Source organism: Candoia aspera, chromosome 11 (assembly GCF_035149785.1).
Source record: "Candoia aspera isolate rCanAsp1 chromosome 11, rCanAsp1.hap2, whole genome shotgun sequence".
NCBI classification, from domain to species: domain Eukaryota; kingdom Metazoa; phylum Chordata; class Lepidosauria; order Squamata; family Boidae; genus Candoia; species Candoia aspera.
The window spans coordinates 18,178,976-18,193,531 of record NC_086163.1 but is presented as its reverse complement, the minus strand read 5'-3'; the positions used below and the strand labels follow the sequence as shown (position 1 = coordinate 18,193,531).

Genomic DNA, 14,556 nt, shown 5'->3' with positions numbered 1-14,556 from the left:
CCCCCCATCTTTTTCCAGAACCACACGTTGAGCCAGCATGCTCAGTGAGCGTAGCACGACAGGAGACCTCTCTGCAGAGGACTTGACGGAAACTCAGTGGGGAGGACCATTTGAACATTACATCCAATCAAAGTGTCATTTGCAACCCAGATGTAAAACTCTAATGATTTGGCCATGAGGCGCTGCTATTATAAGCAGCTGGAAATGAATATTAATGGAAGAGATTAAAAGTATTCCATGCGCAGTATTTTTTATTGTCCTGCTTGAGCTAAGTGAACTTTAAACCTTCTGCTTCTGACTGAATTTATAGTTGCTAGATAGGAATCTGCTTTGATGCGCTTATTCCTTTGTTGCTTCTTGTATTATACTGATAGTTCTAGATTTAGAAGTGATTCCCCTCCCCCCCTCCGTTCTTTTTCAGTTTTGACTTTATTTTCCTTCCCTGTTTAGCCGCTTTTTAATTGCAATTTTAGGTAATTGTGCATTGTGATGTGACAGCTTGGCTATTGTCTGAATATATTATTTTTTACACTATTTTGTTTTGTTTTGTTTTTGTTGGTTTTTTTAACAATTAAAGACTAAATGCTTTGATTGGATTTGCCAGTTCACCGGACAGTGATTAATAAAAAAAATTGTAATAATGAATATCATCAGTTTCAGTGCAACTGGATGATCTGCTTTATAAATGTGACTGAATCTGATTGCATTAACTAATACAGTTCAATAAAGGGAATACATTGGATGAATGTCAATCCTTTTTTCCCCCTTAGTGTGTGCTATGGGTGATGTTTAAGAGCAAAAACATCAGATGGGACAGGTGTGTAAATTCTAGAACCTGCCACTAAATTTGGGGCCACAAAAATTCGTTAAGAGGTAAGTTGGGTTATCTGAAATGGTCTTCAGCAAGGTTGTTACATCTCCCTATGATTGCACTGTTTTGTGAACTGAGTCTTGGAATTCTATCATCTCAAGGAGTTGAATTGGCCAAGTGCTGTGATTTCAGTATGTACAAGTGCAACAACTTTCCTCAACTGAGAGCCCCCAGATATGGTGAAAGTTACCCACAATGGGAACAGATTTTTGGAACAGAAATTTAGCACATCTGAAAGGCACCAAACTGGCAGAGGCTGATGTATAAAGGTGGTGTGGATCACAGAAACTAAACTCCACCAAGATTTTGTTACAAGGAGGAGCATTGTGGTGCTTCAGAGGACTATTATTACCTGAAAAGGAAAATGAACGTTGTGCCATTTTATTTATTTACTTACTCAGCTAGATATGTTGCTCTAATCGGTAGATTTTCTATATTCTTTCTAAAGATCTCTGTTCTGGACAGCAAGAATTATGAACAAAATCAAAGCTGATCAGCAGATTTGGAGTAAAAAAAAGAGCAGCATTTTCCCTAAATGCCATGGTGCGATAATCAATAATACTAGGAATTGGTTTTCCTAGGATGGGCAGTGCACACTTAAAATTAATTATGGGGCATATACATGTAGACTTGGTTTGGAAACAGTTTTGCATTTCCCATGTTTCAGAGCAAATCTTAAGAACAATGAAACACTTTGCCTGTATGCAAAAGTTTTCTACAAACACCAGCCTGGGAAGAAGATATGAACACAGGGTTGGCAAGAACCACTGAGAAAAGGTTCAAAATATAGCAAAGATCTCACCAGCTGAAAGATTACTTGATCAGATAGCCTGATCAGGGAATACAAATTTCAATTGAAAACAGATGGCTTTTTAGTTCTTGTAGTTTTATGGAGATCAACAAGAATTGTCAAGAATATGGATCTAATGTTAAATAACTCTTGATGGGGACTTCTAGATCAAAGGATGCTTGAGTCATAATATACAGCATCTGCCAATTATATTGTGAACGAAATCACATTTTGAACCAACTAATTTAAAAACTTCAGCAATGCAGCTTGCTCTCTAAAAATAACACTTCTGCAGTTTGCCAGATTAAATTTGGGAGACAGCCTGATGAGAGCAGAAGGATGTTAACAAACAGCATTATCCTAAATATGAAAGCATAGCACTCTGTTTTTAGAGAAGGTGCTAAAACATTTCCTGAATTTGGCCTTTTAAATTATTTTTAAGGATGCTGTTTTTAACATTAAGGGTGAATCATTGTTTTATCCTCTTTTGCTATACATAAGCGTATACAACAGGGGTAAGTGGAAGTGCAAGCTCCTGTTTGCTAAATGTACAAGGAGAGGTTGGAGAGATTTAATTTGGATTCATGCCCTGATCAGGGAACCAAATTATGGTTCTTGTATGATTTGTATGATTCTACATTATCTGGTGTTTTCCAAAAGGATTATACACAGTCCCACTGAGGGCTGTCCATGCTTCTGATCTGATTCTGAAAAAAGTGACTTCAGTATATGTGGGTGTGAAGGCAGTGACTGTTGGTAACCCATTAAAACCACCATGTCTTTTTCCAGGATCACATGACTACTGGAGGAGAATAGTGACTGTTTAGTGAGTCTCTGATAGGTGCTGCATTCATGTTCCCACACACACCAAAGCAACTTCATCCAATCCAAAGCATCATCCTAGCTCACAGTTCCTTACCACTGAGAAGGATGGCAGGGGATGCAGGAGAATGCCTTGCCCTGAGTGAGATTGCTTGTTTAGTGCTTTTGACACTGACTGGTAACAATTGACTGGACTTCAGTAGGAATTTTTCTAACCCTACCATGTAAAACACAGTACGCTGACGCTGATGAAGAGTTCAAATCCAATACACATGCAAGATATTAGATCACACCTTGGCATGCTGGTTGCAACTCAACATTTCTTTCCAGAGATGAGTGTGCCTCATTCATTTCTTGCATTGAACAAGGATACATCAAAGCAGACAGAAAGAAACAAAGCAAAAAAAGCATTGGTGATATGTAAGATATGCACATAAGCTTTGATTTCTGCCACCCAGGAGCAAGACTTTTACCAAACTTTTTCACAAGTTACACAAGCATACTTAATGGGGGGTGGAGGGTTATACATAAATGTATCTGCATAATTACATGTCATGAGAACAATTATAAATGCCCTGGGGGATAATTATAAGACATCATTAGACAACTTCAGAAGTCTCTCTCTACTGTCAGATTTTATAGGGTTCTGTTTTGACATCACAGAAAAGAGTTTCTGACTCTGCTAGATTTCCTTCATTTTTTTGTAAAGATGGAATGTATAAAGACATGATCACGTGAAATGACACGATAGGCTTTATTAGGCTGCAAGGGGATAGTAAGCAAGTATAGCAATATTCCTGAAAGAGAAAACCCTAGCTTTGCCAAATACTACAATTAAAAATGGCACCAATTGTCCAGAATTAGGATCATGAAAATGTGAAGGGCTTTTCTCTACTGGTGGGCAAAATAACAATCATATTTATCATTATCTGGAGATTGCCAACAAAAGGAACCTTGGCCCTGTTTGACCCAAGTGCCCCCATGCCTTTGTTTGCTGTTCAACTTTAAACAGAACTTCTGGGGAAGTCTCCAAATCTCTCCTGTAGCACCTTTAGTTAGACTGAAGCACTTTGCAACAGCTTAGAAGCTGGTGGGGCCTGTGGACCAGACAAGAAGAATCTCTTTTCCTTTCTCATAATTGCACCTAGGCCAGGGCTGACACCGAAACAGAAAGTGTCCAAGAGAGAGACTGTGTCGTGGTTCAACAGTGTATACATTTTAGTAGTTTCTCCCTCTCTCTCCTCCCCATAAGGAGAAATGCAAAAATACCAATTTAAGTGTCACTTCTGGAAATGGGGTATGTAGGATGGGGAACGGCGAGCACTTAGCAAAAATCATACATATGGCTCTATTGAGAGACTTGTATGTTTCACCGCAGGGAGCTGTCGGTGGCAAATGTTGAAGTTCAAGCTATGCCACTACAGGTGTTTCAAAAACCAAACAGTAAGTTTTGTATTGCTGGCCTTCTAACCATGTAATAAAGCTTGAGGGAGAAAGTGGTACTCAGACCCCATGCCGCAAGAAACCTAAAGTGTTCCAGTACACAATTTGTACTTTTAAAAAAAAAAAAAATCTCTCTGACTTATTCCATATAAAGATTTTTAATTTCTGCTTGACTGTTGTGCTCTCAAATTCCCCTATTTTCCACCCCACTTGGTAGCCAGAGAAGCACATGGGGGATAACTGCTGGTTGAGGTGAATGCTGGCAAAAAAAGCTCACAATAGAAGTGGGAAAGCTGATCTTTAGTTGGGCAATGGGTGTGACAAGGCTTCAATGGACAATTTGGGACAGAGCTGAATAGAATGGGAGGCTCAGCCATTGGGCTCAGCAGGCAGTAAAAAATAAACTGGCAGAGAGTTGACCATCTCAGGCAAACTGCTCATCTTAATAATAAGCACCTTCCACCAAAACCTCAAGGCATGTTCGGTAAGCAGATTATATTCTCTAATGCTGCTCGCTCTTTCTTCGAGCAAGGGTGGGCAAAATATAGCTTGTCATTTCCTGATAGACCTCTAGCCAATGCTTGATGGACCTTCCAGCCCCTCCTTTTACTTCAGTTCCCCTCCTTGCCAGTTCTACAAAGAACCCATACGACTTTTCCCCTTTCTGAAGCTTAGAAAGTTTCTTTCCAGGAGAAACTAGCCAACACTTTTACTGAAATGTTGGGGCCACTGGAGGCCACTGTTTCAGGGTCTGCATCTGTGACCTCCAGATCTTTTGCCCTACATTTCCCAAATCCTGTCCCTGGGCATGCTGACTGGAGCGGGCAGATTCCCGGTTACATTTTCTCACTGTAAGTTGCACCCAGCATGACCACTATACTGAGCCCCATCACTTACATTATTGCACTTGAGCCTCTGTTTCCCAAGGTCGTACAAGCAGAAGGATCCCATGGAAATGAAGTCTTTTGGGTGGTGCTAACAGGCAGCTGTGGAAACAGGCCACGCCTCCTGATGATCCATCCCTTACACCTGAGATCCCCACAGGCCACAAGCAAATCTGCAACTCCAAGATCACACTGCCAACACTAGGTGGCAAAATATCCTCATTTCAGTGGGGCAATTTTGTTTTCAACATTGTGAGTGGAAGCAGGAATAGAAAGGTTCTAAGGGGTACCAACTTTTTTCCCATCATGAGAAAGGCTCAGAGTTGCTATGTGATGTGGTGAGTTTAAAGGATCAATTTGCTGCCTAGAGGCTTCATGCTCATTTTTCCACCTTAAAAACCCAGGGAGAAATGGAAACATTTCAGCCTTGTCTCCTGCAGAGCCATCATCCCATCCCCACCACACCACACTTCCAATGGTTCTCAAAGGCAAAAGAAGTCCGTTGTCTCTCCCCAGCTGACCATCATAATCTAGTCTGCATTGATTGGCAATGGATCTCTTACAATTTGGACAACAGTCTCCACTGAAGCTACCTGGACATGCTGGAGATTGAACTGCATGCAAAGGAACTGTCTGTATCCTTCTTTACAGAGGCAGCAAAATGTTGCATTTACTCACAGAACAGCCATCTTCATTCCTGAAGCTCTGAAAACAGATATGGGATATTTGAAACCATTGGTCAAGTGTGTATTTGTATGTGGGACTTCAGCAGTTTCTAAGACTTGGTGATATTTCATGGGCATCAGCTGCCTCTTAGTTCATCTGATATCTATAAATGTCACTTGATTGGCATTTTCAGCAAGAGTAGTTAGCATAATTGTGACAATATTCCAACTGAAGGTGAGGTTGGATGGGGATTGCAGTTACTGTAGGATATCAGTGCCAATCTACTTTTGTAAAGCAGTATCTCTGCACTTCTACACTGGATCCTGTTTCAAATGCGCCAAAAGATGGTAGAGATTAGAATTAAGATTGGGAATGTCAGTAGGCAAGAAGGATGGTTTATTATTAATTATTCCCCTATTTGTGTTTTTTTCACAGGGAATTTTTCTGCACAGGCACACATGCAGTAGCATTTCTCCAACAGGGTATTACTGTATGTTGAAATGATCCCTTAAAGCTTTTCCAGAAAGATGCCGACAACAATGTCTGTAAAATGTATTTCTTTCCTTTTCCTCCTAGGCCTTTCCCTAAATGAGGTTCAGGCTGACCCAGTTTGAAAAACATCCTTGAGCCAATCACTGGCCGGCACACATTCCCAAAGGCAACCTGGGTGGGCAGGAAGCCATCTGAGCAGATGGCCATCATTCTAGGCAGCCAAGAGACCACATATGTGTCTCCAGGATGGGGGGTGCTGGCATCAGTTTCCCAGTGAGAATGTCAAAATGGCAGGCCTGAAGTAGTTCCCTTGCTCAGAAAAATAGGTGTTTTGCTAACCCAATTTGGTGGGTAAGGTTTAAAAAATCATTTGTGGTGAAGAGAAAGCTCCTCACCTCCACATTCCTGGTGAACCCACATGGACAGACAGCTTTGGGGGAGCAAACAACCACTTTGCCACCTTGTCTTTTGCCTATGGGGTTTTAATGAGAAAGCAGGTCAAAATATTCTAAGTCCCTTTAACTGTTTAAGGAAGCAAATGAATGAGCATATGAAGAACTGAAGAGGATAAAGCAGCAACATTTAAAGCTTGAAAGGTGAGGGTGATTTTTGCCTGGCCTTATTGCGAACACACATCCTGAGACGTGGCTGTAGAGGTTTTTATGAGAATGATTTGGGCATCATCTGCTTCAATCCTTCCCTGCTTCTTGGAAGCTGTACTAAACCAAATGGGGCACTAACTACACACACTCTTGATCTTACCCCAAAGCCTGAGAAGCCTTAATCACAGGTAAGTCACTCACCAGTTCAGGGGTGTTTTGGCCATTATCCCAATGGGGCTGGTAGGAAGACTATTCCTTTTCGTTACTGTTTTTTGTAGTTTCGTGGAAAGATATTTTAAAAACTTGCAATGGCCTGATCACATTGCAAACAGGTTTGGGGGAAAAAACAGAGCCTTTTCCCCACTTAAACCCTCCATTTAATCTCCACAAATGGATGAAAAGTAGAAGACGGTGAAGTTAGAGAACATTTTAGGCATTCTATGGTTCTCAAAGAGTGGACATTTCCCATCTCTGTCCAGAGGTTAGAAAGGGAATTAACTATGTATCTACCTTCCCCATCTGCACCATGATTTAGGAAAATAAGACAGTAACAAACTTTGGTTTCCAACTGTAGTGGAGGCACTTCCCTGGAACCAAAATATAACTCCATACCTGAACGTAAGTTAATGTAGTGAGCTGAGTGAATGTGATCAGTGCAGAGTTCCAGTCCGCACTTTCACTGGATAGTGTTGAGATGAGAAACCCAAGATCCTTCAGATGTTCTCCTAGAAGTACAACTTCCAGTAATCCCCCTCTGCAAGAGCCATGGGAAAAATAGTTGGGAATCAGTACTGAAGTCATCACTCTATGACATTTTGAGCCATCGTACAGTAATAGTACAACATCCAGTTTCCTGAGAAAGTAATTTCTTTTTCTTTTTTTCTTTTACATAAACTCATTTGCATGTTTTATCTCAAATCTAGGATTCAAACTGCTTGAATGTATAAACATTCTCCACTTTGGTGGACAAAAGCACCAGGTCCTCCTTGGAAAACCGGCATGTCATGTATCACTTTAATATTCCTCCAGTCTTAAATGCAATGCTTTAAAAATGAATTTTAAATCTTGCTTTCTCTTAATCCTGCCTGGTTTGAGGAAGCTAAACAATGGTCAATGACATACAATTGCATAATTTAGCATCCATTTGCATAATGGCACATCTTAGCTGGGAGGGTGGCTCAAAATTTCATTGGTTCAGATTCTTTCTGTATATTTGTACTGAATATAATCTGCCCTGTTAACACAGATAAAATATATATTCATATCTGGCCTGCTCACAAAGCAAACAAACAGTGCTCACAAACACGCCTTTAAATGACAAATGCCTATAGTTTTCAGGGGTGAAATTGTAAATTCTGCACCAGTCTTCTGCTGTGTTTTAAAAATTAACCTTGCAGAGAAATTTGTAATATCTAGAGTTTGTTATTCCCCCTTCCCTGTTTCTTAGAGCTTTGCATTTGCATGAAGAAAAGCCTCAAAAAATACATCACATACAGTCTATTACTGACACTTTTGAACAAACAGTAAATGACTGAAGAGAAAACCTATAACACCCTGTACTGCAATTTTCTCTTTTTCAATTCAGGGTTTCAAAATAAGTCTTTTTTATTGGGTTGCTTAGAACTTGAGAGGATGGCTTGTGTTTCTGGAATCAAACTTGCCAAAATAGTCTCATATCCTACATGGCTTTTTTCTTGTTTTTCGTAAAGAAATGGGTATTTAATTTCTCATTTGGTGCCATGGAAACACAAATGCTTTCCTTACATTTGGAGTTTCCTTGATCACAATATCATCAGAGGCCAGTCGGTATCCTACATAAGAATAAGATTTTCCAATTTCTCCCAAACATTCCCTGGCTGCTGCTTCAGAGACACCAATATAACCCCACTGAGATTTATTTTAAAAAGCATTGTTCTGCTTTAAGGAGACTGTAGGTAGCAGCTTGAACTGTTGTTTGTTTGTTTTAGCAAATGCTATGAAGCTTTTATAAGTCTGTCCTGTATAATTGTCCTATTCCTTCTACTGCTGGAAGACAGGAGCTGTACATACCTAGGTGGGTAGATGACAGACAGACAGATGATAGAGTGTGTGAGTGTGTAAAACCCTTCTGAGACATCCCTGCAATTTATAGATAATTCTCATTGGCCCAATATTAAGAACCAGCACCCTGTGGAAAGATTGTCCTACTTTTTTAAAACCAGTTCTAATTCTACTCAGTTAAAGAGAACTTGCATTTGAAATCTCTTTTGAGTGAAATTCTCATGGCTGGTATTCTTCTATAAATCCTTCATTAATTGTTCTGGGGTGACTGAGAGAGAGAGAGGGAGAGAGATGTCTCTCTGTGTGTGTGAATGTCATCTCACCAGTGTTCTTCAGTCTCTCTGACTTCTCCTACTTCAGTTGAACCCCCAGGAAAACCACAGGAAAAAAATCGTTTCTTGTCTTTCTTTTGGATTAGGACTTGTGAGTAACCAGGGAGGCTTCAGAAGAGATGTGTAACAATAAAACACCAACATCTAAAGTACTGTATAATAATCCCAACAATTGAAAGAGTTGTTCAAGCACCCCAAGAGTAAGTTATAAGTTTTCTTTTGCAGGAGAAGAATAATTTTTGAAAAATGATGAGATTTCATACCCAGAACGAACATGGTTTTATACCAATTACATCAGTTTAAGAATGATCTTGGATGAAAAATGAAGAGTGTTTCCTCCAAGTCAATGTCCTCAATATGTCCTTCCATATTATCCCCCACTTGAGATAGAGGAGAGTTGGAGTTCAACTCATTTTGAGAGCACCACGTTGGCCTTAGGAGAAGTGGGGAAGAAGCTGTTGCTGGGGTTTGCTAATAGCACCCTTTAAGAATGGGTTAATCAACCCTCAGATAACCTATTAATTGAAGAAGATGAGGGAACTGTTATAACCAATGTTGAGCTTTCCAAAAAAAAAAAAGGGCTATAGGTTAAACCTAACTAGCACAACCCAGCAGAACTGAAGGGCTCATATGTCCAACTGAGCCCTGAAGTCTCTCCCCCATAAATCAACAGGGCTTAAAAGTACTTTACTTTGATTGGATTATTTCCTAATGCTTTATTTTTTTAAGTAAATCACTGAATCTGTACATGCATAAAACTTGTATTGACTTTAATGAACAGATTTCCTTCGTTGACTTTGGGGTTTAACACATCATTTTTCAATGAGCGAGAGGTGACCTGAAACTGTCTAGATTTGAAAATATGGGATTTCCTGTGACTTATTGGTACCTGATAACTACTGAACTTGAAAGGACAAAAGAGGATGCTGTGAGCAGTTATTGAATGCTCCAGGTTAGGATGAGGAAAATCTGCAACTCATGAAGGAAGGAAGGAAGGAAGGAAGGGCAAACTTCTGCAGGCTAAAGAATATTAAATGAAAAATTAAGATAGGATATCACAATCTTTACAATTGGTTTAACTTTGTGCTAAGTATTCTATTTAAAATAATAGAATTATGGCATGGAAAGATTGGAAGTTGCATGGAGGCCATCTGCTCCAACCCTCTGCCTAGTGCTGGAATTAATTATTACAACTTCCCCATCTGATGGCCATCTAGCTTTTCTTTCCATACCTCCATCAAAAGCAAGTCCACCACCTCCCAGCACAGTCTGCTCTACTCTTGAACAGTTCTTATTGCTAGGGAAAGGTTTGTTACTATTTATAATATAGCTTCTGCTTCTCTTAAGAAAAGTGCTCAAATTATAGGGGTGGAGGGATAGAGAAGATTCAGGCCCAGCTAAAAGCTCTTAACAGCTAGAAAGGAAAGATATCATTTGTCTAAAAGTGGGAGCAGAGCAAAAGACTGGGGTTTAAGCTACAGGAGATCGAAACAGGCCTCCAAGGAGGCAGCTTGTTCCAGCTTTGCTTTTTAAAAGAAAGTCACCAGGAAGCACAGGAAAAAGCTAGAGTGCTAAATTACACCATGGCTAATTGTGTGAATGGTACGACATCCTGTGTTCATCTTCTGTAGTTTAGAGTTTCTGTTTAATCTGAGGTGGGGAACCATGCTGAAGACAATAGGATCTACTTAGCATCTTATTGAAACCCCGAGTTCCCAAAAGTACAAAATGGCAGCCTAGGAAATACATCCAGTTACATCTTAGGCTCCCTGAGCCACAGGCTAGGATAACCTACAGCTCCAAAATAAATCTATATCTGAATTTCCTACAGATCAAGAACTGGAACATAAAACTCTAAAACTGCCCAGTAGGGCAGTAGAAAGACTGAATCTAAGTCATCCAGTCCATTATCTCCTTTACAGAATGTACTCACTATCGTGAAACTATTGGTATTTACTGCAATAATTCTGATCTTTTCCTACTCAGCTGTGGGTGAATGTAGGGTTTCCCAAACTTTTGCTTCTTTTTTAGTTAGACACAATGGTTGCATTCCCATTATACTTCAGTCTGCTCACTGCATTAATTCAAGTTATTGATTTGCACAATGTAAATTGAGAACTAGTGTGATGTAATGATTAAGGGCTGGACTAGGACTGAGTTGTAGTCCTCCCTTAGGCACAGAAGCCAGCTGGTGACCTTGGACCAGTCACTTCCTCTCAACCCAAATCAGGTCAGGTTCTGTGACAACTCCTTCTGCATCATGCACTAATAGCTTTGCTATAAGAATTGCAGCAAGTGAAGTTCAAAACAAGTGGACCTTGGCAACTAGGCAGGACAAATGCCAGGGACAACTAAGTTATCAACTTACTAAATGGGCTGAGTTTGCTTAACAAGATAAGCCAATTCTGCCTAAAATGAAGCCAAGGTTAAAATTAACCAAGGGTAGCAAGTTGGGCGAATACAGCCAGTTCTATTTTTTAAACCTGAACCTGATTTTTAAGAATGTGGATGAGGAGGACTTCAGTGTGGATAGGGGAGCCTTCCTCCCTATGTTTCTGCACATCACTGCTTCAGATATGTGCTATCTGAAAAAGCAGAGGTGATCCAAGTGTAGCAACTGAGATGTGGTTGGTAAACTTCAATTCTTGAATCATCAGGAGTGACTCAAACATCCAATCAAGCAGAGATATAGCAAAGTCAGTTCCTCAGCTTGTATGAATGGGCTGATCAGAACAGGCCCACACACATTTGCATACACACCTTGAGGCATGTATTTTTGTGAAGATATTAACGGACATGTATGAAAGATGGAATTCATGACTGAACTGGCCATAGAGGCAACAGAAGGGTTTCTCCTGGGAGATTTCAACCTGTGCAGATGTGGAAAACTACCACAATGAAGACTTCTAGGAGGATACAACAAGAGATGATTCTCATGTCAGCTGGATGAGGCCCTGGCAAGCACGGACATTGCTTGTTATGGGAGTTGTAGTGCAAAGCATCAAAACTCTGCCAAGTTGCCTGTCTTTTGGATTAAGTTAACCAAATGTCAAATTGCAGTGCCCCTACTTTCTAGCCAGCCATATTGGCTGTGATGGGAAGGAGGCTATATACTGGAAAGCCTGCAGTGTAGCACTTCAATGGAGATGGCAATCCACTTGAGATGCTCCTCTGTAGTGTAACACTTATCCAGAGGGTGAGCATCAGGTGTCTTACAATACAGTACAATATATAACACAACATAGCAACTCCTCTCCCCCAATACATAAAATCACAGCATAACAAAATGGAGTTCTGTTTCCTGAACATGTGAACTGGCAGGAAGGGTATGCATTTCCTTCAGGTGTGTGCCAGGGGCTTATCTGATCTCTGAAGAGCTGCCTGCATTGGTAGGCAACAGCTCTGAGCCACTGAGCATATCTGGACATGTTATGAGCACACTCCCAAACACACTGCTACTGTATAGGGAGGGGCTTAGCTATTGGCAAAATGGCTGCTGGGTTAGACATGGTCACTTTCAGAACGCCCACTGGTCAGAAGGCTGTTCTCCACCATCCTATCAAGCTCTTTCTGGATATCTCCATCATCCTGGTCTTCTGGGTGGGAACAGACCTCTCCAAAAGGTCATGGGCTACAGCTACGCAACCTTTTACCTCTCACAGATTGCTGTTGGACCCCATGCTGCTGTTCTTGGAAGAAAGAGGATGGCAGAGGCTGAAATTTGGTTTTGCAGCAGGTCAGCTCCACATTTAATTTCAGTTATAAAAACCAACCAAACAACAACAACAACAAAAGTCAGGTGGGGCAAGAACCTGATAGAACCAAGGGAAGTACTGGTGGGCATATTAACACCAAAAACTCCTGCATTGCCAACCCTGTTGCAGCATTAGGAGGAAGTGTTCCATGGATATGTGACCCTGTTGCTTGAACTCCAGAATTTCTGATTTAGGGACAGATCTCTTGGATGTCCTATGGTAACTGCGGCCATTTATTCCACCACCATCATAGCTGATCTCTCTCCACTTCCTTTTGTGCACATGATTGCAATCCAGGGTGAATTACTGCAATATGTAATGACTTTTTAAAAAAGGACTCCTTGTTTTTAATCTACTTGCCTTTGTATTAATTTATGATATAGTGAAGAACAAGGTCTTAAGGCTCTGGGATTAAAAAGCTGACCTGGATCTTAAATGGTTAAGCAGTTAACATTTTAAAAAGCAAGAAAACTTGTATTTTATGTTGCAAAAGGTCATTTTACGATAACGCATTAGGGAGCATACTTTTGGTAGAATGTGCATGAACTGAACTGCATGATTCCCATTAGTTTTTAATGGGAGTTTTGCAACTAAATCTATGTCCATTTGGCTAAGGGAAAAAACATATATCACTGTATTTCTTCATAGAAGCAGCAATCATGCGCATACGCACACACACAGCAAAAAAAAATCTAATGAATTTTGAGCCAGTATCTATCTCCAGGCTTCAGAGTACAGCTTATCTACAGCTATGGCTTAAAAATGTGCAAGTGTAATTTTATTTTAAGTGATTTGCGTCTTGAAAACAGAAGCAACTTGGTCCTAGTAATTCCAAGCTTGTAAACATTTGCTTCTGAACCTAGCAATAAGCACTTTGAAATATATGTCTGTACCATCCCACAAGGTGCTATGGGTCTTTTGTGTTGACTTGTTTTTAAATTAAACATTTCAGGGCAATTTTTAGGTTGGCTGATTTGTTCTATGGGGTCTTTTTCCATACAGCAAACAGCTTCAGAAGAGTGCGCCAGGCTGCAGTTGCTGGAAAACAGATTGGCCCAGGAATGTAGCTCCAGGGATTGCTTGAGAGGGATTGCAGGAGAAATGGGGTGCAGCATTCCACCACAAACCAGGATAGGACTCAAGATTTTGGAAAAGTCAGAAGAATCCCAATAATGCAACTGAACTGAACATCTAGGAACAATAGGAGATCCTACTCCCTACTTTCACCCACTGAAGATCTTTCTAAGCAATCCTACACATCCCACTGTGACTTCTAGTGGTATATTAAGCTGCATGCAATTTCCCCATGTTTGGTAAATCCTTATGAACTCATAGGTAAACAGAAAACTCAAGAGTGATTCAAGTTTTCTCATCTGCTGGCATAAGGTTCTTCACTTGCAGTGATGTCTTCAACACCACTGGAGCTAAAAGGGTTGTACCCAATATAAATCACAGGAATGATTTATGCCCAGGAACTACTAACAACCAAGTTTAGTACAGGACAGTTTAACTAACTCTGTCCCACTGATAGTTTTATAGTTTCAGCTTGTGTTCTCTATACAGATACTCATTCCCCTCTCAAAAAACCCTGTTCTTCCAGAAATGCGCTATAATAGAAGGTTACAGGAAGTAGCAACATATGTATTATCCCCCAAGCATTACCAAGCTTTAAGAATATAACAAAAAAGCACCAGGCTTATTATAATTTTTAGCCATTCTTAACATTTCATCTATAAATGTAAAACTGATTCATGTGAGGTAAGGCAAGGCGACAAATAAAAGGGGGGAAGTGTTTGATTCCAGACCTATTCACCTACAATCTGCCCTTCCGTGTAACCTTTTTGCTGCAAAAATACAAC

At 40.3% G+C, this 14,556-nt stretch overlaps 1 protein-coding gene across 2 annotated transcripts in view; it reads left to right on the top strand.

Moving 5' to 3' along the window:
- ZNF423 (zinc finger protein 423) overlaps positions 1–746 on the top strand; it is a 239,053-nt gene extending 238,307 nt beyond the window's left edge. For both annotated transcript variants that reach the window (XM_063312809.1, XM_063312810.1), the window contains one exon: positions 19–746. In XM_063312809.1, coding sequence (XP_063168879.1) covers positions 19–48 — 30 coding nt within the window. In that variant the 3' untranslated portion in view covers positions 49–746. The remainder of the gene's footprint in view (positions 1–18) is intronic.
- Positions 747–14,556: the final 13,810 nt, after the last annotated feature.